The 27,615-nt window shown below is 43.0% G+C and overlaps 1 protein-coding gene across 1 annotated transcript in view; it reads right to left on the bottom strand.

Annotated features, from left to right (window-relative positions):
* KIAA1549L (KIAA1549 like) overlaps positions 1-27,615 on the bottom strand; it is a 133,565-nt gene that overhangs the window by 54,303 nt on the left and 51,647 nt on the right. Inside the window, exons 2-10 of the mRNA XM_075163833.1 lie at positions 18,501-18,845; positions 15,060-15,668; positions 13,534-13,646; positions 11,810-12,029; positions 10,637-10,770; positions 8,091-8,253; positions 4,848-4,907; positions 3,134-3,285; positions 1,505-1,676 (exon numbers count right to left, since the gene is read on the bottom strand). Of these exons, the coding sequence (XP_075019934.1) occupies positions 1,505-1,676; positions 3,134-3,285; positions 4,848-4,907; positions 8,091-8,253; positions 10,637-10,770; positions 11,810-12,029; positions 13,534-13,646; positions 15,060-15,668; positions 18,501-18,845 (1,968 nt within the window). The remainder of the gene's footprint in view (positions 1-1,504; positions 1,677-3,133; positions 3,286-4,847; positions 4,908-8,090; positions 8,254-10,636; positions 10,771-11,809; positions 12,030-13,533; positions 13,647-15,059; positions 15,669-18,500; positions 18,846-27,615) is intronic.

The following is a 27,615-nucleotide window of genomic DNA, read 5'->3' on the forward strand; positions in this document are numbered from 1 at the left end:
TCGTAATTTCAATTTCTGTATATTCTCTTCTTAAAGTATTCTGTGCATATTTAACTTGTATGAAAATCTACAGATGAACGAGGCTGCCTTATCAGACCATGGAAGTAGAGTTAGATCATGAGCAGCAGATGTCATATAATTACCTAAATACCCATATAAATCACAAAACTGCACAAAGAGCTAGGAAACTGCTATGCATTATCTATAGCTGCCTTAGTAAAAATTACTTTAAAGAAATATTCTCATGGAAAACAAAGTTGTTCAGAATTTAAATACTAGACTTTATGGAAGCAGGAATGGAGATCCCTGGTTTTAGTCCAATCAAAGTCGGTAACAGACCATGATCAAATCAAGGATCAGGTACAGTATATACTGCATTCTCTGGAAATTATATGATACTTTATTCTTCTAACTCAATCATGGATGATATGTCAATTACTTATTACATTGGTTCCTTCTTTTCCTATCACGACTACATGTAGTTATTTCAATATCACTGCTCCTTCAGGCAGAAATAACGGCACCAGGGAGTCCCATTTTGTATGCTGTTTAGCCGGTAAGGAGATCCAGTACAGAAGTCCACTATATAATTTTAATTCCATCTGGATAAATACCGTGGCAAAGTGGACTGATTCAGTTAGCTAAACACATCAATTCATACATTAAGCTGTTATTGCGCAAAAAACCCTCCAAGGTGCACCCCAGGTTTATGACTGTGGGTCAACTATACAGGAATATCCCGAAAATAATTTTTTAAGAAAACACCTGTGCCCACAATCACTCAGTAACAGATGCAAGTTTAAAAGAGAAATTCAAAACCACTTTACTTTTCAAGAATGGATTACTTTTTTGGCCACATTATTCTGAATGATGCTACCATATCTTGAATCTGAAAATTGCCTATATACATAAGTAGTTCTGGCCAACTTCACTTTTCTGATTTGTGTCTAAACAATATCTTTAACAACCATGTGGTGCACTTTACAAAGTTCTTGGTGAAAATGATTATTTAAAAAAAAAAAATCCCGTTGAGATAGAAATAATCTACATTATTTTGAACAAGTTAAAAAGAAGGGACATCTTGATAGCCCCCACATTTTACTTTGGGCCAAGTTATTTGAATAGCAATTTAGCCTCAGCAGTCATTAGCCTGTGGTGTCAGGGCTTCGTTAGCATCAGAATTAATTCTGACTTTACAGTCCCATGAAGTTGTTTAGTTTATAGAACTGTATGTGTGTAAAATTAGTTGTACAGTAGAGTTTACAGTGATTGGCTAAATAACAGTCGGTAAATAACTTTGATTTACTATGATAAAAGATTAGTCTGTCTTCCATACGAAAAAAAGCAGCCTGACTTAAGCAGCTGCTCAGAAAGGTGCAGCTGCAATTTCTGTGTGATCAATGGAGGCTCCCCACACCTACACTGGTGTTTTCACTAAGAAAGAAGAAAAAAAAAAAAGTAGTAAAAAAGGACTAAAACAGAGAATTTTTAAAGGAACTCTTACGATCAGCTTGAACTTGAATAACATAACCTAGTGTCAAGGCCATCCGCTGGGAGTCAACGGTACTCAAAATTTTGGCAGCTGCGGTGCCCAGCAAAGGTTTCCCATTGTATAAAGTGTAGTATGTCAGTTCAGCCGGCTCCTTGGGTCCTGGAATACGCTGGATTTTTACCATCTTTCAGAAAAAAAAAAAAAGAAAACGAGAGAAAGAGAAATAAACTCTGTTTGTATTATACCATTGCAAAAGCTGTCAGAAGCTACTTGAAGGCAGTGCACAGAGGGAACTCCTTCAAGGCCCCATATAAGCGTAAGCTCCATGCAAATATTCTCATAGGATCAGGGCTTCTCTTCATAGCCTAGCCTATTAAGATCAGTGGGGACTGACTGCCGCCTTAAACATTTTTAAACATAATCCTAAGGTAAAACCCTACACTAAGAAAAGCATGCAGTAAAAAAGAGGAAAGAATCAAATGTTAGGACATTACAGTCCTCTGTAAAAAGGGAATTCTTAAAATCTGTCCTAATATTGAAAATTATACTTTTCTGGCATATTGCAGTTGAAAAATTCCCTCACATTTTACTTCTATATCATTATTTTTGATCCCAGGCTGACAATAAAGAGAACCATGTTTTTTCCATTCTATTCGGCAGAACACCAGCAGAATTTTTACATTGTACCTCTGTCTTTCCTCAGAGTAGAGGAGGTGTCAAACACCTCTAAGGATGAGAGGAAAAAGGAGTTTTGTGGTTCTTCTCTATTCTATTATGGTCTAAAATATGTCATGTTTTCATGGAAAATTTTACAAAGGTTCACACTTTTGGCAAGTAAAAACGTGTTCCTTCTTTTAAATTCTTTCAGTGGGAAAACACACAGAATTGTGGGCAAAGAGAAAAGCAGTAATTTGTTTTTATATCCCACAACAAGTAATTCTTGAAAAACATCACGTAATTAAAAAAAAAAGGCAATAACTTGTCATGCAATTTTTGAAGACAGATCCTCTTTGAATCCCTGACAACCAGCATCAGTTGGCTAAATTACTGAGAAAACAAAATAAGATCATTTCAAAAAACTGAATGGCAAATGTTGCTAAATAAGAGAAAGATGATTAATAAATTACTCAGGACTGAAATCTCTATTTCATAATATGATCTGTGGCCACATGATTTGATGACTAACACCGTATAAAGACTGCTTCATACATTTTTTTTTTTTCAACAAAAATAACAAAGTTTAGCTTTTCTGAGTTACGTAGGAAAGGAAGACCTAGGAAAACTTTTTTTGAATTTAAGAACAAAAGCCTGGAACTCTTCATTATGCTGAATACAAGACTTCATGCTATAATATGTGCTTTGTACCAATCCTCATAGCAAACAGAGAAAATGTTTATTAACACTGATTAACTAATGACAATTTCTAGAAGATGAGAGGCATGCAAAACATGGCTGACTGCAGAAAAAGAAACCCATTCGTAATGCCGTGCACATTGCACTGGCTGCTTTGCTATTCATGAGAAAAAGCCAGGAGACCTCAGCCCAGTTAAACAGTTTTTCACACAAATGGAGGCAGTACACATGCAAACAAAGCCCTTTTTTCAACACGTATCTAGGCGCAACCGATGTGGCGTTGACCACCTGCACGGTGTAGCTGCCCACGGTAGTGGCACGTTTGAATCGTCGTCCTTGCTGATGGGACATCATAAACAGTGGGGCCAAACGCTGCTCCATTAATCTTGCAAAGCTCTGGTTGTTCAGTCCCAGTAATGCGATATCAACCCCTTGAATAACTGTGGGAATGAAGAAAATCACGTATCAGCACATTTTAGACGGACAGATTAAGTAAGACGTGGTCTGCAGGGCAGTTTGGGACAGGGCTGTACTAACTAGCTTAGAAGAAAAATAACTGGGCAGTGTTACACCCCCTCGGTAATTCCCGATGGGGATATAATGTGCTTCTGCTTCAGCCCCTGCACTGTTCTACTCAGATAATGTCAATGATGTTTCAGAGAATAAAACCCTCCAAAAACTTTGGGAGGCCTTCAGTTTACCAAAATGGCTCCGGGAAGCACCTAATCTATGATCTTCAATGTAAAAAGCAAGCGAAAACCTATTCGAGAGCTGCCAGTTTTTATGCTTATTGTCAGATGCTCCTGTTAACTAAACAGCAGTTTTTCATCCAGCAGTTTTGAAATCTGAAGTTAGAATTTTGTACAACTCTGAAACAAAACACGGTATGTTTGAGAGCACTGAAAACTGAATAAACATTTCCTACGTAAAAATTAATATAAAATTAAAAAGACACTGAATTTACATGAAGTTCAAATAAATGATATGGTATGCTAATTTAATTCATACAAATGTATGATTTTTCAATATTATTTTTAAAAAAATCTTTTGGGACCATCATCATGATTTTTTTTAAAACAGCACTTCCATTGTAATATCAATCAGTAAATGCACAAAGGCAAGAAACGGAGTATCGGGTTCATGGGGTCCAGACGGGGAGGAGCTGTACCACTCCCTTCAGAGGATCATAATCTCTGCATAAACTTATTTTTTATCTCAAAATGATGAATAGATATAACGGGCACCAAACCACACCAGCTTTTGGAAGCAAAGTGTAAAATTTAATCTGTTTCATGTCAGGCTCCTTTTCTCTTGCCCTCCTGAGCATCAAACAATTCCAGCTACAGACTCGCCGATTAGAAAGGCTTTGGTATCTACCGGCTCAAAGGTGTCTGGGGGAAAGGGTCTCCTTCTTGCCCAGTTATCACTTCTAAAGTCAAAGTGATTGTGAACGAGGACGTGATACCAGTGAAATGACTATGATAAAACAAGTCTTTTGAAGCCTAATAACATTCTCTGCACCTTCTTTTCTACCAACAGAAAGTTATGTGCTTAATGCTTCAGGCGAAAGATGCCAAAATTCCTGGACCCAGGCAGAGTCTGCAAATCATAACAAACTTCTTTGGTTTAACCGATCACCTCTCTTCCTGGGTTATGTCTACAAGCCTCTTTTGATTTCAAATTTAAATCCAAGTCCCAGGGAAAAAAAGAGAAGCCTATTTGTGTTTTTAAACTCTGAGAAGATAATGCTGCTCTCAGAAGTGCTTAAACCAAAGTGGCATAAATTCTGAGGTGAGTGTTGGACACCGGAGACGTCTCTGTTCAAGACGACAAATCACAGTTATGCCCCAGAGTAACTTTAAATGCTGTTGAATGCAACAGGCAGGGTCAGTGGGCAGCCACTTATTTCTGTGTAAAATTACTGCACCGATGTGTTTATATAATCGAGCACTAAAAATTATTAGCTGAAGTGCATGGAGGAGGGAAGGAGGTTAAAAAGTACCTGTTATCACCCAGTAGTCTCTAGTTGACTCCGAGACATCAAGGTTGGGATACTCCAAAGCTTTAAAATAAAAGTTGAAATCACGTCATAATATTCCAACATCCTACACGATATATGTCCCAAAACTATTTGGTTAACCAGACGGTGATAAACAAAATTGAACTATGGCCCAGGAGGAGATCTAGAGGCATAATTTTCAGGGTTATAATTTCTCTTCTGTCTGAAAAACGACATCAAGTGCAAACAGTACAAGCGCTGCCGTACGAAGTAGAACGTACATCTTCTGTTGCCGAAATACTGGCTGGTACATTGTCTGGGGCAAAGCCCAGGACTGCCCATCACTAAAAATGACAGGTAATATGCATGTGTCTGTTATACACATTGCTGCTGCTTTCTCTCTGTGAGCAATCCCCTGGGGAAAACAAGATGAGATTCTGTGGGGATTCTATGATTTAATCTTTACTTAACCCAGACCACAACTTTAACCTGAAATAATATTAAAAGTAACAAGGATCAGATTGCACCAATCACAGAGTGCAGTTCCACATGAATTACAAACGAGACTAATAAAACTGTGAACACACCTTAGAGCGTACCATTTAAAGTATTACTACCATATGTGTTTACATCTGTGAGAAACTGATGTTTGCCGTTTTGGTGCCTTTTGTTAGCTTTTCCATCTCCAGAGTGCATTAGGCTGTAAAGTTCAATATGCTGCTAATTCATTATACAGCTCAGCATTTTTTCAATAGATTTGTGCAATGTGGAAAGCATTAACACTTGGAACGTAATTCAGAAAATATCCATGCCTTGCATGTTGATACACTGCTATTGAGTTACCGTGATTTTCAAACACCCAAGTGGCTTGAAATAGTAAACACTGTAAAGCATCTGATTGCGCACAGTAACTGCTTTTGAGGGGGGCTTTCACGGCGTGTCCTGGGCTGTGCATTGCCATGACAGACAGACAGAAGGCTCTGGAGGAGCCGCCGGAGTCTACTGGGAAATAACACACCGAGAACAGCAGCAGTATTTGTTTGATAAACTGAAACAACTGCACCGCCACATGAATAAGCATCAAGCCCTTTTCAAAGTAAACATTTTCACAAGACACGCTATCAGTCTGAAGCCATAAACGCTATGTGCGCATTAAGTTCATGAGTTTGCAGTATACCTGTGCGCTGGGAATAGAACCAAGAACTCCAAAATGAAATATAAGCCATGAGGTGTTAAAGGAGCACTAGCTAAAGACTTTATAGGGTCAGTTCATCATGTGCAGGGATCGGCAGAGAAATGCAATACCACACGGGACTCTTACTGTGTGACAAATGGCTTTCACAGCTCCTGATTACCAAGCATACGCCTGTATTGCCTTTGTGAGAAGCACCGTAATCCTTTTCCTATGCAACAGGCCTATTTTGGAGGCCAAACACTTGAACCAAGTGCAACCATCATCAAAACTTCCTCGGGCTTTCTCCTCGTGCTCCTGGATGCCCCACGAAGACAAGTCCTGCACACAGGGCACTCTTCAGACAGGCTCGCCTGCCAGCCACGAAAAGGAAGGAGCCTGTCTCGCGATGGACGGTCCACATCCCTTTCTGGGTCCCCCAGCACACCCTTTGTCAACAGCCTCCCTCCACCTCCCCTTGCCTGAGGGAAGACTTGATGAAAACGCAATCCTACCCTGAGATGTGTCTCTTACCCTGGGAAGGAAAGTCTGATTCAAAAGCGCAAGAACCCATCATTGGGCAGTTCCACCTATTTGTTTGTAAATACCCGATTTAGATAGGTACTGCCTCGCGAATATTATACGCTCCTTCTTTTTCCAGGATTTGCACAATCACCGGAGTTAGCTGTGATTCCTGACTGCCTGGCACGGCGAGTGACCGCTTACCCCACAGGCAGCAGAGTGCTCGCTGTGCCAGCAACTGATGAAGAATTGCACGAGATAATTACTCTGCTCTTGGGCTGTTTGCAAATAAAATGGACTGACAAAAAAGGTAACTTGTGTTTTTTCCCCAGTGCTCACTTTCCGGCAGCCTGGTTCTGCTTTTTCTTAGAATCAGAAAATGAACAAGCACCTTAGTAATTTTACCTAAAGCTACCAATCCACTCAGTTCAGTGTTCTGATCATAAAGATGTATTTGGCTCTATCCTTATGTGCCCCATTATTTCAATACTTGCAAAATGAAAAATTACAAACTACTCCATCACTGGTTTAGCCTTATCAGTGAGTTTGATAGCTACCAGAAGCTTAACCAGATCTTTACTGGTATTTGAGCACAGTATTTCAAATTTAACAAGCATCTCATGAAGATTTACACACAGTGAGATCAGGTGAAACCAGCATCCATTACCAGGCACTGACATACCAGCATGTCCCTGTCTCCTCTCACATCCAGTGAACACTGATCTCCGCCAGTGAACAGATAACCCGGCTCTGCAGTGAGCTTAATTTCACATACCAAGTTTAACAAGCAGATTAAACAGAAATCCCCGTAATCAAATGTCTTGTCCCTTTATTCATTTCAGAGAAAACAGCATGCAGCCAGAGGGCACAAACGCCGCCCAGGCTGCCCAGACACACAACCTTCTCTCGCTCTCTGTTCCTCTGACTCGTCATAACAATTGAAATGCTAGCAGATTATTGACGCTAAAGTGCTTTTAGCACTTTAAAACTGAGACCACATTTTAAACTGAGGATGAAGTTCAGCAAATACACCGATGACTTTTTAACAGAGAAGGGTAGACAGAGCTCACCCACTACCCAAACACACGCTCGAGGCGAGCTACCAAGCCCTGCGACTGGAGCAAGCGCCGCGGGCTGAGCCTTCCACGAAGTAAAGGGCTACGCTGAAGACGAACTTCATGTGCTGCGCTAAGTTTTCCTGAAGTGGAGAACTGGAGAAATTCTGTGGTTTGTTTTATATAAAACTACAATTTTATTTTGTTTGGAACCTGGCACAGGCATTTTTTTATTAATAACAGCATGTATGTGTTTTTCTTAGTTATCTGCCAGTGTTTCTAGCAGCTAAAGTAAACACTGAACCCAGAAAGCCCCCCACCTAATCTCCCCCTCTATTTTTTTTTTTTTTTTTTTTTAAATTAAAAAAAAGTTTAAACAGCAGTCAGCAAAAACACCTACAATCTCTGAGCTTGACAACAAAGCTTATGGTGCTTGCAAAGCAAAAGCCCGATGCTGGCTCATCTGAAGGAGCTGTGTGCTGGGAAGCGCATACTTACATTCTGCAATGGTGAGAGGCGGGTAGGTTAGATAGAAACCCACCAGCTCAGCTGACAGCTGATTAAGAAGGTTGCTGGAAATAGTGCCATTTAGAGTTGTGCTTTGATTGTTCACTACATAAAACAGAGTCACAGCTTGGGAGACATTGGAGGTGTTCAAAATCTGAAACAGAGATAAAGAAATAATGTAGCTGTGTTGTGGCTCAGTTGGAAAAAAAAAGAAAAGAAAAAGAAAAACACAACAACAAAAAAAACGCAACCGAAACCAGCGCAAACAAACAGGGAAGAAGTTAACTTGAACAATGGATTAGATACAGCTCCCTCAACACGATTGTGTAAAACAGTTTGTGGTACTTGAATTCCTACTTCAGCCCAGGCAGAGCTACGGGAGGACAGCAGCAGGCAGAAAAGGTGCAGTCAGGACTGAAAATATTTTTCCCTGTTTTTTACCAGGAAATGTAAGAGGAGGGCGATGCTTATCAGAAAAAACGTTCAGTATTTGATGCAGAGGAATTAGGCCTGTATGTCTTGCTCTCTTTGCCGCCTTCCTAGTGCAGTTATCTAGACCTACATCTTCTCCATATGAAATAAAGGGATATGATGTCTCTTCTCTTCCTAGCATCATACAATTACTGGCTCTCCTCCCCACTTTAGCTCTACGCCGGTCTCTTCCTGAGCCCAAATCTGATGACTGCATTTAAGGACCAATTCTGTTTAGTGAGTACTGGATCAGATCCTCAAACATCAGTTTTATGCAGGAAGCAGAGAGGCGAAGGCAAGGCAGGAATGGCAAAACGTATTTTCTCAGAAAACTCATGCCCTAGGACAAGAGCAATGTTTTTTGGCTACTGATACTGTAGGTAGGGCCAACAGCATTCATGAATGTTGTTTAAATACCCCATTTTTATGATTTGGATCACTAAGTAAAAACATAAACCATGGTATAATAAAAGCATCAGAAGAAGAGTTGGAGGTCAGACCAAAGGTCTGGCTAGCCGACGTCCCCTTACAAATGGCCGGGAGCAGATGGTTGGAGAACGAGCACAGGGCAAGAGAAGAGGACTCTCCTCCGCAGTGTGAGGTTAGCCCACAGCTATGGTCTGAGCCATTAATTATATGCTTGGGTTTAAAAAGGGTCGATGACTTTTTATTCTCTATGTTTGGCCAATAGCTTTTGTTCATACTTTTTCTCCAGTGACACCCGGCCATCTTTAAGATCTTATTACCCACTGTGTGAAAGGATTTTTCTTTTTATTTAAACCTGAGTAGTTCAGTTATGGGAAACTCTGTATGATCCCTCCGATTCACTACACCACTCATGGTTGGAGAACCATGGCCGATTTAATTTCTCCTTACGTGGAAGTTGTTCCATGCCTTTTACCGTGTTGCTGCCGTTCTTGTAGCGCAGCAATGCCTTTTCTGAATCGGCTCCGTCTACTCCAGAACCGTTCCTCAGTTTGTAATTAATCTAAAACCCTCGTACTATTTTCTGTTGCACTGACTTAGTCCCTTGCATGGTACTGGAATAATTTCAGAAAAATTTATCATGAAGATCACACCCTTGAGCCTCTTTCTTACTTCCCAGTTTGTATCTTGCCTCCAAGACCTCCACCCTATCACTTCCTAAGTTGGCAATACCCACAGAACCCACAACTACCACCTTCTTCTAGAGCTATTTTTACAAAATTATGTCGGGGCTTTGTAAGATCTACAACTTCTTCTGTGAGCAATTAGGTCCCTTCAGCATCACGGGTCCAGCTCTTGAAAAGCTTGATAATCACTTTACCTGCTGCAGTAGGGCATCTCTTGCCATGCACTTTTCTGCCCCTCTGAGCTCCTCCAGTTTGAACACAAGCTCACAAGAGATGGTACCAAAGTAACTAGGCAGAGCTCTGAGGACCAATTTTCTCCTGCTGGTAAGCTACGTGCAAACTATTCTGAGGAGCGCAAGTCCATACACAGAGTTTTATCACACGTCAAATACGTATCATAATATCACCCAGAGGATAATTTATTTATTCCTGAAGTATGGCACAGAGCATAAGGGTGTTGGCCCACTAAACATATAAAGTTCTGCAAAAATCAGGCCCTTAGTGGTGAATTGGGGTCTGCGAGTGTAGAACTGGAATGCACAGAAAAAAAGAAAGAAATATGTTCCATTAGCTTAGATCTTACAAAGAGCTACGCATGACACTATACCTGAATAGCCTCAACTAAGAGCAACTAATGTGTCAGAATAACATATTTGGTAAAAATATAAATTTGGAAGAATATTTTTATATATTTATCTTTATTTGAATTTCACTTAAATGATTTAACTGCAAACAGTAAAATTCAAATTCATGAAAATAACAGTAACAGTCTTCTATAAATCATGCATTTATAAGTTTCCTGCAATAAATAAAACAATCTTATTTCAGATGAAAGCATAAACTTACTTCCATAGTGGCTATCAAAGACATTATGTTGAAATACAAGCATACACGTAGGAAAGAATAACCCAGAGAGTTTGGCAGCAGGCACTGGCAGAGCACGCAACGTCGTACCTGAACTGTTAAGTTGTTGCTGGTGTTTAAGACCTTTCTTTCAGCATCCTGAAACGCTCTCTGTAACCGTTGCTCCATGGTCTGAACAAATTTGCATGACTGTATATTGTCTGCTTGACCCACAAACTGCAGCTCTGGAAAAGGAACAACGTATTTGTATGTGGACAAAATGTTCTTGGTTGCATAATTCCTGGGATGTCTGACAGCAAGATGACCAATTTACAAATCACGCAGGCGAAAATAATGCCGCATAAGATCAGTTTATGTCGTTCAAGCACTGCACTAAACTAGCCTTAATTAAGACAAAATGTAAGAATTAAATTGCATTATTAGAGCTGATACTCTCCATAAACAAATGGAGATTGTTTCTGCAGTGATAGATACACAAATGGAGATTGTTTCTGCGGTTCGCTGTACAAATACTTACTCAGAGCCAGGCAGTAAGTGAAATCATTCTAAAACACAAGTTATACTCTTAAATCTTGCAGGTCATTTGCTCTTGCAAGGTATAATCAATCATAATATTGATTCTCATTCTGTTTGTGCTAGGAAAAATACACTTAACTGGGTAATTGCAATAAGTACGTGTATGTAAACAGGTAAGCACACACATAAGAAACCTTTCTACACCTGAAGACGTTGTTTTACAGCCCTCTCTGCCCTCTCGTAGCTTATACTGTTCTGCTGCACTGCAGCTGCTCTGCACGGGTGCTTGCCACAGTACAGAGGGGTTAGACAGCGACCCTGGGTCAGATGGCTGGGACCTAAGTCAAACCCAACGGGTCCAGCCAGAATATATACCATATAGTCACGATTCTCATCTGATCGTCCTCAAAAGAAACGCACAGTTACTGCACACGCCGTCGACTAAAGTCCGTGTTAACGGAACGCCAAGTCTTAGTCGAGCGCGTTGGCTCGCCCCTAGCGCAATGGCACCTCCTCTCCCAGCGGTGCCCGCAGGGTGACAGCGGAGCACCACGCGGGACAGGGCTGCACACACCGCCTGTCCTGCTCGCGCCAGGAACATCCACACGTGAAACCAACGCGGGTCCCGCTGCCGCGGCGGGGCGCGGGGCTGCGGCAGGACAGCAAAGGGCAGGAGCGGCGGCGGCCCTGGGCGCTGAACCGTTAGCGCGCGCAGGGCCCGGCGCGAGCGGGCAGGACCTCGCTCACCTGTTTTCAGCTGGAAGTGGTAGGCGGGAAGGGGCTTCCACGGCAAAGCCAGGGCCGCCACGGACTGGAGATGCGGTACGTGCTGCTTGATGTCTGCTGTGGCGTTGCTAACGCCGTACGCAAGAAGCCTTTCAATTACAGCAGCTGGCATAAAAACCAGTCTGCCCCGCGTAACGTAGTAACCCACTGTTACGTTGTTTGATTGCTCCAGGATTTCAACCTAAAACACACAGGGAAACATATTTTTTTTTAATTTTGTTTGCAGTTCAACCACTGTTGGATGGGACTTGTCATCCTGGATATAGCTCCCTGGCAGGTTTTTTACCTGTAATCCCCTATGAGCCCTACAGGATCAGTTACTGTCATATCAGACATACTATTAGCAGAACTGCTCAGGGAGCTTTAGACCCAGCCCGTGCAAAATGTGCTCCAAATCGAAGCAGTGCAGTATTGCTACCGTAGCTCACATACCTCTAATTTAAACTGGAGCTTCATTCATGTATGTATACTGGGACGTTTTACTTATGAATGTAAAAATACAGAGAATCCAGAGAACATCCAGCTCCTACTTCATACCTGAAGTTCACTGACTTTGTGCATGTGTCCGTCATTGCAGGTTTGGAGACAAATTTTTGAAAAACAAAAGTTTCCAATATTTGATTCTTCAACCTCAACTGTCTCTTCTATACTATTTTTCCTATACTGTCCCAGCTATCACCTATATGAGTAGAAATGACAAACCACAAGAACGAACACACTATGAGCCAAAACATGAGTTGAGTTTTACTTCGAAATTCTGTATTTTCCAAAAAGTTTAAGCCCTGGAACAGGTCCTCCACACTAAGTTCTAGCTGGTTGCCTCCGTTAGAAAAAGGCAGCTTCTCTCAGGTTTACAAGAAGGTTGGAGAAAAACTCTGACAATTTTCATTGCTGCTGCTGAGACCCAGGAATATACAATTCCCAAACCAACTAACGTCATCCAAACGTGCAGCAAAACCGCATGGGGACAAAAGTCAACCTGATGCCCTCTAGTTTGAGCAAAATTACTTTTTTCCTTCCCAGTGGCTTGGTGAGTATAACTCATAACAGCCTTGGACTCAGCCCAAACCCCCGCCTAAGCGCACGGGAACCTGTGTTGCAGAGAAGAGTGCCCCAGCGATCCACCTAAGCCTGCCCTCAGGCAGCAATGCAAGCTTCGTGCAATTTAGCTGCAAAGCGATGAACACGTCTCCCTCGTTTATTTTCAATAAAACGTGCTTTCTCCCTGCTCGGTATTTTCATCCCTGTGGAATCGCACTTGTCAGGTACTGGGTTTTCCAACCAGGGAGCGGACGGTCAGCAGCGACGCCCCATTTACCAGCCCTGCTCTTGCAGTTGGTCCAGGCTGAGCACAGCAGCACTGACCGTGAACCGGAATCATTCCTGAGCTGCAGGGGGAGGAGGAAACTGCTGTCAGCAGTCGTTTCCCAAAACATACCAAGAAGAAAGCTGCATTTCTCCCTTTTATTTCATCAAATAAAATGGCAAAAGCTTTGGAGCGGTCCTTACATTTTTAGAGCCCAGAGTAGGTGCTACCTATGCCTGCTTTCCATAGGAAAAGCTGGGTGCTCCCCTCCAAGAGGCTTCCTGCATCCAGAGACACCACTGGAGCTGCAGCCAGCAGGGATTCTCTCGGTGGGAGAGCTGTTTCGGCGAGATCAGGCAGGCAAGCCAAGCATGCTTACCTGAGCGCTGACATTTTGGTTGAAAGCTTGTCTCAGCACTTGGTTGAGTCCTTTTCTCACACTCTCCTTGAAGGGATTGCTGATCAGCATCCTCCTTGTGTTCAGGAACAGAACTGTGGAACAACAAAAGCCACATGTTGGTTTGAGACATTACCACGCTACTGTTTGCTTTTTTTAATTGTTTTATGTTGTGCTAGCTGGGTGGAGATCATCAAAGCAGCTAGGATTTGCAGCGGCTCCAATGGGAGCAAGAACTGCAGGGGCTCAGCAGCGTGGAGTTCCCTGTTCATCCCATGGCGATAGCCCATTGTTTCCAGAGTGAGGTCTAACAAATGCAATTTCTTTAGCAATAACAACAAGTCTTTGCCATGCTGCCGTTCTGAGTGAGATATGATGCCACTCGATGGCCTGCGGACAGACTGGTGCGGCATTCCCAGGAGACTGAGCTGGTGCTCCGCAGGCAGGCCTATGTAAAGGACGTGCGCTTCATACCTTCACAGCCATGGTTAAACAAACCAAGCAATGTGTTACTCCACTGCTGCAATTATTTTCCATTTAGGAAGTGTCTGTACACTTTCTTCATTAACATTATCACTAGCTTTTTCTTTTTCTCTTATAATTTGCAGAAAGGTTTTTATAGCTGCACTTAAGTACTTTCAATCATATACTGTATACAAGCTACTTCTATCTTTAGAAACGGTTGTTGTACTCATCATACTACTGATGTAGATATTTAGCAGCTACTAAACACACATTAGGTCCAAAAGCTGCTTATTTCATTGTCCCCAGTGTCACTCAGTTCTGTACAAGGTCGTAAACTCTTTTAAGTAGCTATTCTTCTTTGCTGAGATCTCCAGCATACACAGATCTTCTGGTGCTGCGCTGAGCCACCATAAGGAGTCCATATGAAGCCTGGGCAAGGGACCTCTCCAGACCCCTTTAGTTCAGAGTTCCTACAGCCAAGGAAAAGCTGTCTGTAAAAAAACAGCTAGAGCCAGAAGTGGTACTGTTCACAGAGAAAGCTCAAAATCCTCCCATTTTGAAGCAGACAACTCTAAATACTAACCATTATTGTCAAATTAATCTTTAATGATAGAATTAGGTGTTCATATGCAAACAGGGCCACAGACTGAGGCAGGTTACTGCCCTGTCTTCTTCAGCGACACGGACTCCTTACTGCAAGGCAGAGACCAAACCACCATGTCACAGGGGCTCGTCCCTCCACAGAGGTGGTTCTGCTAGATCCCTGCAGTGACCCACTGAACTTCAGAGCACCTGATCTCCCTACTTCATTTGGCACGTTCATTGTAAAATCCAAGCCACGAATAAGGCCAATGCCATCCCCACGCCCTGCTTTTAGCTGTCTGGTTTGTCAGTGCAGCAGCCCCATCCCCAGGTTAACCGCTAACCCCTCATCAACCACTGAAGCCCCACTTTATTTGACACTTGAGTGCATTTCCCACTCATCACCAGTCGCCCCTCATAGACAAGCGAGTCCTTTCAGCAAATTCAGCAGCCCCACGTACCTGTCTTAACCATCAGGTTCCTGGAGAGCCGGCAGTCCAGGGGAGGAGCTGCGGTCATGTTAGCGAAAGCGGCTGCTGCCGTGGTTTCGGGAGGAGCAGGGGAGTTTTCCACTGGAGTAGGGGGAAGCCTAGTTGTTTTCGCTGATGCTGTAATAGATGTCAAAGCTGCTGTAATTGTCAGTGGGTACGGGGTTGACGTTTTGGTGATTTCTGAGCTTGGGAACTTCTGGGTGTCAGTTACTGTTGTTTCTATCTGCCTTGGTACATGTGCTGTGGGTGCAAGCGTGGAAGCTGTGACCGTGCTGCTTTTAGGGGTTATGAGCATAGCTGTCGTGTCCACGGGTGATGCAGTTGTGTTTCTTGCTGCAAAAGGAAAATCTGTATGTGTTCCTACTGAGCTCAGAGCTGATGCCAATTTTGTGGCAGTGTTATTTTTTGTTAGTGTCGGTGTGCTTAAAGCCATCACAGATGGCAAAGGTGTGTTTTCAGTGCCTAGAGAAAAGAAGGAAGAAGCTGGCACTGGTGAAGCTGGAGATGATTTTCTTGTTAGTGGTTTTGCTTCTGAAGTTCCTACTGTAGGTATTGCACCAGAAGATACTCCAGATAACACTGTAATGACAGAATGGGTAAAGTTGGTTGTTGACAAAAAAGGAGAAGTTAGTGGTGTTGGTGATGCATGGACAGAAGTTACGATGACTGACTGCAGAGCGCTGGTGGTAGGGGTTTGCAATGGGATGCCCTTGGTAGCTTTATTAGATATATTACTGGGAACTAGACTATGTCTTGTAGCACTTGTGTCCCACTCCTCCACACTAAATGTAGCTGGATTTTTATCAGCTGTAACCAAAAAACCAGAGGACTCTAATTGGTCATCTGCAAATTCTGGCAAATTTCCAGAACCGATGTCTTCTTCGGTAATAAAACTATGCAGGAATGTTGAGCTAGAAGGCTTGGTTATGGGAAAGGGGGACTCGGCTGGCAGTATGCTGTGGATGGCACCGTTTTCATAGCTGGCCAAAAAAGTCAAGTTGTCAGGGAGCTGGGAAGCCAACATTGGTGTTGTGCTTAAGGTTTTTGTCAGTAAAGCAAGCTTTCCAGCATCAGTTGTTTGTGATTCTAGAGAGCTAGGGAAAGCACCTGTATCATTAACAGGAGGCACATGTAAACGGAGAGGTGCTTCATAGTGTATACTGATATTAATATCTCCAACAGTGAAGAAATTAGCAGCGTTTTCAGCTGTGCTTCCACGCTTTTTTTGCAAGGGGTCAGGCACTGTCAAAGCGGTAGCAAGGGATGAATACCAAACAGGAGATGTTTTCAGTGCAAATGCATCTACATCAAATTCTGGAAAACTATTCAACTTCATTGCAGCTAAGAGTAAATTTGAAACGGTTTGACTAGAGTTTGCATACGTATAGTTTGCTGAAGGGGTGGAGAAGAGCGACTGCTTATTTGTATTCATTTGCTTTTGCAGACTTGAACCTACTGAGTATGGTACATGGTACTCTGTTTCCAATGGAGAAGCGCTTGGAGGAACTTCTCTTATTGCCATTTTGACTGAAGTTTTTACCAAAGGAATACTAATGCCAGCGGAAGACAGCAATGCTGTATCGGTCCACGTAGAAGCCAAAGTTGTGACTTCAGGAGAGCTGACAGGATCTAAATTGCTTTCAGAGTCCACACTCGAAATCCCAGAAAAGCTGGAGCCACGGCTGTCCATCACCGTTGTCGTGGAAACCAGTGATGGCCACGTACGCCACACTGGAGGCATGACAGAGGCGAGATGCTTTCTATCAACTGAAGTCTGACCAGAGGCAAAATGATTTAAAGCTTTTGGAGGTGAATATTCTGCATGTGGGGTCACAACAGTGGGTACTCTCATATTTCTGTCTTTATTTGCAGTTACGTCTGGACTTTCAGCAGCACCAGGTGGAAGATGTGCAGTCCCAAAGATACTAGTAGCAGATGTATTTGTGGTAGCAGGTTCAGGTTTTGAAAGGCCTGTAGTGGAAAAAATTAACAGCACTGGAGCTAGATCAGGACTAGTCATGCCTGTTTCCAAAACAGTGCCTAGTATCTTTGATCTGTTGCGGAGTTCACTGGTTTGGACATCTGAAGAAACTTTGGAAAGCTGAGATCCATAAGGCAGAACACTATTAGCATTAAAGTTTGTGGACATCTTTGCTGTCACCCCTCTTGTGAAAGCCTGTTGAGCTCTTCTTGCCACAGGAAAGCCATCAGAAGTTGGGAGAGTACTTGCAGAGGCAGCTGGCAATCGGATGCCGTTTGCCTGATAAGCTCCATCAGTCAGGTCTTCTGCAAAAGTCTGATTCAGAGCCACCACCGAGTGCTGCGAGGAAACAGTCGAGGGGATTTGCAAAGCATCCTCATCAGCTGCCGCTGCACGGGGACTGTTTGTGCGTGCTCTCCTAGTAAAGGTGCCATTTGTCTCAGTTAGCCAGGGAGACCTTCTGCTTGTTGAAGAGGAGTGTGTTGCATTTCTAAAGAGAAAATGTGTTTCACTTCTAAATGCTCGTACTGCCAGCACTGCATTGCGAGCGTGCTTTGCATCTGGAATGAGTGATTTTGGCAATGAAAGGGAAGACGTGCTCTTTGTTGAGCTGGAGACCTCAGCCAGGCTCTGGGAAGCTGATGACATGAAAGGTGCACTGGTAGAGCCTGTAGTGCAAATAGTCAGTGCTGTGGAAGACTGAGGGAGACTCATTTGGGGTATTAGATGTGGAGTACCCACAGGATGGAAAACTGATGTGGGAACCTCTCCTTCATCCTGAAAAACTGGTGATGACAGAGGAGTGATATCACTGTTTCTGTCAGTAAAGGCTGCCTTAAATGGCTGGCTGCTTGGTTTTACTCCAGTAGAAGATACATTATACATACTCTCATTAGGAAACCGTGACAGGCTTCTGGAAGTTACTGGCAGGGAAGACTGATATGGTTTTGACACAGGAATATCAGAGTACACTGACAAAAAAGAAGTCCTTTCTGAAGGAAACCCTTTTCCCACTATTTCTGTGAAATGCACTGTTGTCGATCCAAAGAGACTGAAAGGCTCGGTACCCGCAAACAACTCAGGACCCTTTCTGTGGTTGACCGTACTGGGATGTACTACAGTGACTGTGCTCAGAGGACTATTTCTGCTTTCACTAACCTGCGAGCTGGCTGAATCTGTGTAGAAGAAACCTTCAGGACCTGCAGACAAAGGCACTTTGATGGGCAGTACAGCTGGTTTAGAAAAGTTAATGGTATGAGGTGACTGAATTACCAATGAGGAGAATGATGGTGATGGAACAGCAGCAAGCATGTCTGATCCTGATGTGCTTTCTTTTGAAATGGAGGGTGTTTCTAATGGTATTAGCTGAAATGGCACAGCTGTACCCGAATGTGTCACTGATGGGCTAGTGGGCAATGTGGCAAACGTACCAAGCTGAGGCAAACCTGATACAGCAGCTATTTCATCGGCACCTTGGGATGATCTCAGGGGCAACTCAGCTGAAACTTCAGCGGGTTCCTGGGATGCACTGTTTCCACTGCCTTGATAAAGGGTGGGCGACAGATGAGTTTGATCTGAAGTCCTGGTTCGTGTGCCAGTCAGTGTTGTTTTTATCATCTGAAGCAAGTTTGCATTCTCTGAAGTCTGTCCCATGGAAATATCAGCTACTGAGGAAGTCTTAGTTTCTGTGGAAGGCCGTGTTGGTGATAGTATAGATCTCCAGTTAGGAAAAGATCCTGTAGAAGAAGCAATGTTGATATGCTGTTGCCCGATACCTGTGAAATAATAAATAAAATTAGTATATTTTTCCACAAAAGGAAGAGGAATTGTTGTCTTGTTGCAACAAATCACAACACAAAATGCATTATGTTTAGTAAAAATAGTGAACTTTTTTTTTATTCAAAGGGCATAAAAATTCAGAGAAAGTTTAAAAAAAAAAAACACACCACAGAAAACAGTGAAAGGTACAATGTGGCAGATTATAAACCCCTCAAGTTGTTTCATCTGACAGAACAGTAAGGAAAGCTTCCTAGACCGTACTATTTCAAAATACTACTTTTAACTGGGATGGTTCAACATATTAAAAGACACCCTCTTAAGCTTGGGACAATTCTTGAGGTTATCATCAGTCACCCTCCGTCAAAATATTACGTGAGAAGATGGGTTTAGAAGCACTGTAGAAAGGGAATAGATTTTGACAACCAAGCTTCACTGACTTGGCGTGCAGTCTGACATGGGAATAGAGCCAGCGTTGGCTGGGTTCCTGTAGGATGCATCTGGAGGTGCTCATCTTGCCAGTTCTAATAATGCATGCAATTATAGACACAAAAGGGAGAAAATAAAACAGGGATGAACACGAGGAAAGGTGGGTAAGATCCAAAACAAATTCGGAGATTAAACTCCTTTTTTGATATGCGCAGATGTACAACGCAGCATTTCAAACACCAGCTTACTCTACACTCCACACCATAACGTTCCTAGGCTTTGTTTTCTTAAAATGATTAGTTATTCTAAAATCATAGCATGGGAAATCTCACATTCCTACTAATTTAAAGATTAAGATTCACTCAAGAGTAAAATTTAAGGGTTTTTTCCCCTCCCGCCCCACCAAGATAATAGTTCAAAACTCAGTACTGGCACTTGCCACCACGCCAAGCTGTGCCCTCCGCACAGCTCCGCAGAGGCACAAGACGGAGCCAGGCCCTGCCCCACCTCCAGCGCATCTGGATCAGACACGGAGGATGCCGACTCCTCCATACCCGTAACGGCACGGAAGAGTAAAGAGGGGCAGACCTCGAGGGTCAGACACTAGTTCCAGCCACCGCCGAACCCAAAGGTCAACAGAGCCGACAGCAGTGAAGGGGATCAGCCCGCACGAAGAGGAGCCAGCCGCAGAACACCACACAGCGCAAGAGAGGAAAATGGGTCACGCTGCACCTATTTGAAGCTAAGTTTCTTTCTTGTGATGCCCTTGTGCTACACCGCCCATCATCCATATGCGCAGGCCAAAGTAGATGATTAGACTGGCTCCTTCAGGCTCCTGTGTGCATTCAACAGGAACATGCTGGAATTATGTTCAGTGTGGCATTTTCACTCTATAAACAAAAACAACCCACGAAAAAACCCCAAACAAATAAACCACAGATCTTCCCTTTTATCCCTGTATTTAAAAGCCTCATTAAGCCATGGCGAAGAATCTTTCCTCCACTGAAATGCAAGAATGAATACAGAATCCAGAAACAAGTTGTTTTAGGGGAGCAGCTCCAGGGTGGGTAACAGAACAGAGCTCTGCCCTTCTAGCAACTAAAAAAGCCCCCAACCTTTCTTTTAACATGAGCTAACTTGCACACTAGCATTTTGGAGAAAAGCAAAGGTAGGCAGACACAGGGCTACCTACAGCAACGAGAGATAAGCAGGCTAAGGGGAAACCCAGTCAGCCTTTATGAAGCTGCACCAGATGATCAGCAGGCTGGAGAGGAGGCTGCAGAGTCCACCAGGGAACCTGACCCACCGGGAGAGGTTTGCAGCACTAAAGAAATGCTGTTGTATTTGTGCCGTGGCTGCTGATGTGTCATTGAGGGACCGGAGACCTAAACGACCGGTGTGGCCTGATTTCTGATATTCTACACGCTCCGCCGTACGTTGGGGGGCACATTGTGATTTATACACAATGCGTTTCGGTGGCTTTTCCTTCCCCGTTACAGTCAGGCAGCTTTTCAACAGAAGGTAGGAAAGAAGACAACATGTATTTTGCTCGACTAGAATGGATTCAAACATATGCTTGAAATTAAGAACTAGATGATGTGCTTTGCAAAATCAGGCCTTAGGCAACCTGCAGTTTAAATTTCTGTGAGGTCATCTCAGCTGATGAAGTCATCATTACCTGATCTGTTACACCTCAAACTGTCTAGCTTCACCTCTGAACTGCACGGCCATACTGAAAAGTGAATGCAAAGCCTTCACGTGGGATTTCACCTAGCATTTAGTGAATGCGAGTCCGAAAGGGGAATTAAACAAGTCAATGTTTTCCTGCTTTCTAACACAGCAAAATATGTCAACATCAATCCGCACACAGTCTGCACCAGTCCTCATATATTTCTTCACACTTTGGTTTAATGAGAATGATTATAAGCAGAGGGACAATATAAACCTGTAAAAGTGTTGATGTTACCACATTTTGACAAGAAGTAAAAGGAAAGCTCAAATAATGCAAAGAAGATAAAACACTGAATAAAAACATTCCCTAACTACTGCTTAATGCTAGTCCTTCAGTTCTTGTTTCTTCCATTCCATTCCAACCGGCAACTTTCCTGTTTACGTCCATTAATGAAGTAAAGCTGTTGAGTTACTGACGGTTTAAAAAAATTTTACAATATTCTGCAACCGATATACAATGCTAGCATTCCACTGCAGCAAGTTTTCTTTGATTCTACCTTTACAGAAAGATACTGACTATCAGTATCTATTTCAAACTTCTGCCATAAATTCAACATCCTGGTAGTGACTGGACGCAGCATGCAAAAGGCAAAATTATCTTCCCAATACATGGAGTTTAAACTAAAGTACATACTCTTTATTTGATAATCAGTAGGATGATATCAACAACTACAGATCCTTATCAAATACTGTGCAAACAAAGACTATATCATGGAAAAAGGGCGGATGTGGGAAAACATTTCACTTCTACATCTATCAACAGCTGAAACACTCGGTGAAAGGAAAAGACAACCAATTCAAACCAACATGAAAGTCGCAATGAGAACTTCATCCCGCGTGCATTGCGCACCGAGCCATTGCAGTAGCTGTTTCTCACGTCTCAGGATTACCTGTTATTCCTTCATACTTCAGACTATTGACTAACCGCCACCTCCAACAATCCTAAAACCCATTTAGCAGTAACCTCATTAAAACAACCATCATTGATTAGGAATCTTTCCATTTGCAATAACAAGAAACACCTCCAATATGCCACAGCAGGAAGTTAAAAATTGATCCAGTTTAGAGAAAATCGCGGCTTTATCATTTCTGAGCCCTTTTGTGCACATCTAAAGGAGTGACAGGGACCAAAGAAGAGCACAGAGGTGACCAAGAGGAAGACCAATATCTTCCCCCACCCGCCTCTACTAAAGTAAAAGGGACAGCAATGGGGAGCACATTAGCATATGCACCTTGTGCCTGTCCAAAGGTTGAAGATGATGCATACGTCTAATTAATATTTGACAGTAAATAAGGATGCTGAAGTTATGCACCTCTGGAGCAAGAAGTCTCAGTTATTGTCCAACTTCTGCCCCTGCTCCCGAGACACCACTGTTGCACGTTATTCTTCACACAGGTTTGGTTATTTCTAGTGAGACAATTATTTGGTAAGCAAATCTGCCCTGGAAAAAGTAGTGGCCAATTAAAATGTCTGTGTGTTTGCCACGCCCATAAGATCTATATTTCATAAAATCATAGAATATCTCAAGTTGGAAGGGACCCATAAGGATCATTGAGTCCAAATCCCTGCTCCTCACAGGACTACCTAAAACTAAACCATAGACTAAGAGCGTCGTCCAGACACTCCTTGAACTCTGACAGGCTTGGTGCCGTGACCACTTTCCTGGGGAGCCTGTTCCAGTGACCAACCACCCTCTCAGTGAAGAACCTTTTCCTAATGTCCAATCTGAACTTCCCTGACGCAGCTTTATTCCATTTCGTGTCCTATTGCTGGTGACCAGAGAGAGGAGATCAGCACCTCCCCCTCCGCTGCCCCCCTTGAGGAAGTTGTAGGCTGCGATGAGGGCATCCCTCAGCCTTCTCTTCTCCAAGCTGAAGACGACAAGTGACCTCAGCCGCTCCTCGTAAGCCTTGCCCTCGAGGCCTTTCACCACCTTGGTCGCCCTCCTCTCGACACACTCTAATAGTTCGACGTCCTTCTTAGATTGAGGCGCCCAAAACTGCACACAGTACTCGAGATGGGGCCGCACCAGTGCGGTATACGAAGACATCAGATTGCTTATCTGCGCTGTGACATTTGAAACCATGGTCCTGTTTGATTTATGCCATAACAAGGCAAGGATCTGTAATAAGCAACGTGAGCGTTCTGTGGATGCCACAGCACGTACTCTCTCGCCCGCCCTGCCTGCCCATCGGCAGGCAACCAGCAAGAGGAGCAGCCGCGGAGAAGCCTGTAGGACCCCAACAGCAGAACTTCTTCCAGGACGGATGAGTATCTGTTTTTTAACAGGCTCACAAAATGAATTCAGCTCCAACTGAATTAAAAAATCCCAGTAAGGATTCAAACATTTCCCTCCACACAAAGGCTAAAAAAAGTTTGAGAACTTCAACTGAATAACACTCCACAACTCTACCAAAGGAAACACAATGACTGTCCAGAGCTTCCTTCACACTGTCGTGGCAGACAAGAAATACTGTTTTGCCACTTTTGAGCCATTACAAAAGATCAACTCAAAGGTATCTTCAACCACAGACTATTTCTGTTGTCGTGACTTCACGACCTTCATTATTCAGATCATCTGAGTTAGTAACATTTAAGAGTGAAGCTGATAAAAAGGGCATATGAAAATTTTATTGTATGACTGACCAAGACATCTTCCCATTATACGTCAGGTATATGTCTTTTCACAACCTTCAGCGTATTGAAGATGGGATTTCAATTTTCAAATGAATTTGCTTTAATTATTAATTTCTGAGACAAAAAAAATATTCACAACCTCTCTTAACTATTGTAAAGGCTGAAGTTTAATAGTACAATAGTATCTATAGAAGAGTAACTAGAGCCACCTAAAGCACAGTGGAAATCCAAACATTAAATTACATAAGCAATCTGGATTTTATACAGGTCTAAATCAATCAGCCCTAAGGCAAAGTGATTCCAAAGATAACTTTAAAAAAAAACACAACCCCCCTCAAAAAAACCAAACCACCAGCTTGTCAGAAACATAATTACTTACAACCATACATAAAATAACAGTCTACTTACAAGATAAGTACTGTTGAGAGAGACCATTTGCTACTTTACCCCCATCTACCCAGTAATAACACTATCCTAGGGCTGCATCACCTCTTAAAAACAATGCCACTAGTATATGAAAAATGCATTTTTTTTTCCTTCTCACAAGTATGAAGTTTCCTACTTATTATTGTTTCACCATGAGAGACTGAGTGATCAAAGGTCAGATGTGACCGATATGGGATATGATAGGGAAATAACAGAAAAAGAATCTCTGCTACACCCGTGGAAAAAGGCAGCACCCTACCCAACGGGTTGTGCAGTTTACTTCTGCTGTTGAAGGATATTAAGTATTACACAGTATGTCAGCATCGACATGCATGTTATCTGAGCCACTTCAGAGTTTCCTAAAATGTATCTTTTTTTATTCCTTAAGAGTTTACAATTGGAAAAATGGCATAAGGAATGCCAATTCCATGGGTCAAAGGATATGAAATATGCTACCAATAAAAGACACAGATACTCAGCAAACTGTTTATAAAACTAGCTATGTTGCATATCAAAATGTTACCGTTACTCTCTGTGCAGAATGGTAAAACTCAATTATGCCTTCATAATATCTGTTATTCCAGCCTCACATTGATGAAGTTATTACATCACCACCGACGCATCCCACACATCTCACCTTTGGCACCATTCCACAAAGACATTTACAGCTTAATTTCACACCTTTTGCATAACGTTTAACCTGTGATTCCCCGCCCTGCCAAAAAGCCTACCTACAAATCTGCCTGCGGAGCCCTGACGCACACAGCCGGACCGTGCCTGTTTCTGCGGCCGGTCTGGTTTGGGTCAGCCCTTGGCGGAACCTGCCCAGAGGGATCGCCAGGCTCGGCCAGCGCACTGGCGGGGAGAGCACGCCAATACCTGCATTTTTGGCAGCTGCCAACCCACAGCTACTACGGCAAGAATGGATGGCGGAGAGGTGGAGAACGCCGCTTCCTTGGGATTGCACTAACTTTCTCAAAAGAGCAACGGTAAATGAACCAGCAGAATAAATCCTGTTCTGTGACCTCCTTAATATCAATTTCTTTACGCAGATTCTGGGAAAAGTTTACAGTAATTCAATAGACTGATTCTCACATTTGTTTCGGTTGTAACTTTTCCCAAATTAGATATTGAGCTTCCAAACCGAAAAGTCTGACCTGGAGGATTAAAACACAGATCTTCTTACCAGCACCTGAGGTTGTTCACATCCTAGCCTCTATTTACCTGTAATAGTCAACAGCCACAAGAGCCAGTCATTAAGAACAAGCACTGCCTCCCATCAAAAAAAGCCCTCTTCCCAGTGATCTCAGGAAACGATATCTGAAAACTGTTATTAATTTATTTGACAACCAGGAAAAATATTTTGTCCCCATACCACAAAATTCTGTTTAAACAAAACAGTTTTTCAGTGAGAAAAACTGTATGAGGAGGTACCATGTTGCACAAAGTTTTCCTCTCAACAAAAAAAAGGTTTGAACTTTATAACGAATATCAGAAAAATGTTTGGATACAGTATTTGGTCATCCTAATTGCACAGCCGGATTTTTGCTGATGTGAAAAGTCAAAGCAGCAATCTCTTCTGTTAGGAACGTTTGTGCACCTTCCTCTTCCACACATTACCCACGGAAACGCACCAGCAGCAAAGCTTTGCATCAAAGGCAACCTTTCAGCTATGAAAGGAGAATACAGGGCTGCAACGAACCCGTATTTCTCTATGAAATGTATTTCAACATGTCCTGCCTTCCGCGCTTACACAGCCCAAATATAAGCTGGCTGGGATTCGAGAGCGCAGAGCCGAGCCTGCAAATGCTTCACGGCTGTCACGGATATCGCTTCAGGAGCCGGCAGACTGGTGTGACTGGTACCAAGTGCCAGCCTCGCCTGGGGTGAAACGCGTCTCCTCGGCCGCACGGGCAGCTCTGCCGGGAGGCTTTAATCGTGTCCAGCAAGCGGGGACGGAGATGAAGAGCACTATAAGAGACTATAGATTAGCCAGGGTAAAATAACACGCTCCTGTCGTCGAGGAAACAGTTCTGCCACCGGCAATTCCAGCTGCATCATCTGCATGCTGTGTTCACAGGGCAGATGTTCAGCCGCATCATCAGGAAATGCAGGAGAAGAGCGTGGCAGAGGAGGGTTTCATCCCCACGCGCTGCTGCAGGATGATCGCACGTAATCATATAGAAACCAGAATGTGCTATGGGGGCTCTTGTCCTTGCTCCCGCTGAATGTACCTGTTACCATTTCTGCATGAGGTTATCAGATTATTCACAGAATTTAAGTGAATGAATGATATAGATATATTTATTTATTATTTTTACTGCTTATTCAGCAACACTTGTAGGACCAAGGCTTTTGTGAGCCTGACAGCCTGCTTTAGCACACTGCTTATCTATTTATTCGTAAACACACTTACATACAAACTTTTGTAAAGGAATTGTGTTTATTCAGGGAAGTTTATATAGACACTGCTAGCATCAGCATGAATGATTCAATGAACAATGTAGCAAAAAAATTCAAGGTCATTTGGGAACATACAATACCAAAGCTGCCAGTTCTCATGATTTTACCTTGAGTCTTACAATATTCAAGGGGCTTTTTTTTTGGGGGGGGGGGGAGAAAAACAACACTCACCCCCAAACAAATAAAACCATTCTTTAAGTGAAACAGACTGTATTAGTATTTCAGGTTTCATTCTTTACATGAAAAGTCTGAATTCTTGTGGTTGTAGGATAAAAGAAAACTAAAACATTTTTAAATCCCATGATTTTTAAGCAAATCACATTTTTAGAGGACTTTTTTTTTTTTTTTAATTTCTGGAGCTGGGACAGACTGTAAGGGAGGTACCAAATTCTGAATGAGCATGAGAAGAGTTTTGGGGCCAAACTCTGACCTGCTTAGAGTCTCTGGGAGCTGGCAGCAACGTACAGGAGGTGTGGACTCAGCTTAGTTTCTCCACTAGTAATTACAAGTCAATGATAGCACAGCTTTCTTACTATACACAATAACAATTTATTTACTTAACTACAAGCTACTCCTTTAATAAAGCTTTCAGAGTTTAAACTCCCCCTGCAAAATCAAATACAAGAGGAGACTGAAGAGAATCCCTGCTAAAAGCCAGGTAGATTATTTTACAAAGGAAAAAAAAAAATTCTTTTCTCCAGAACTTTTTTAAAGAAACGATAGTGCTTTCAAAAGGTTGAACTGGGCACCAAATTACATAATACGATATATTTTGACACGCTGGCTGGGTAACTGTGAATGTTCCCTCGAGCCAAAAAGCTTTCCGCTCACCAAACCAAGCACAACTTCAAGGGAACCTTTTTTGCACGTAACGTTTGAGGCCGTAACCCGTGAGCGGAGAAGACCCTCTGGACTACGCTCCACCAGCGCTAGCACGGCGACTCACCGAATCCGCTGCAGCGGCGGCGGCTTCTGCCTCCCTGCCTGGGCAGGCGCCCGCCGCGGGGCGTCGGCAGAAGCCTCAGGCCCCAGGACCCCGGCGCGCAGGCGCCTGTTCCTCTGGTGCCGCGGGTGCGAGAGCC

The sequence above is a fragment of the Calonectris borealis genome, chromosome 14 (assembly GCF_964195595.1).
Source record: "Calonectris borealis chromosome 14, bCalBor7.hap1.2, whole genome shotgun sequence".
Taxonomy (NCBI): Eukaryota; Metazoa; Chordata; class Aves; order Procellariiformes; family Procellariidae; genus Calonectris; species Calonectris borealis.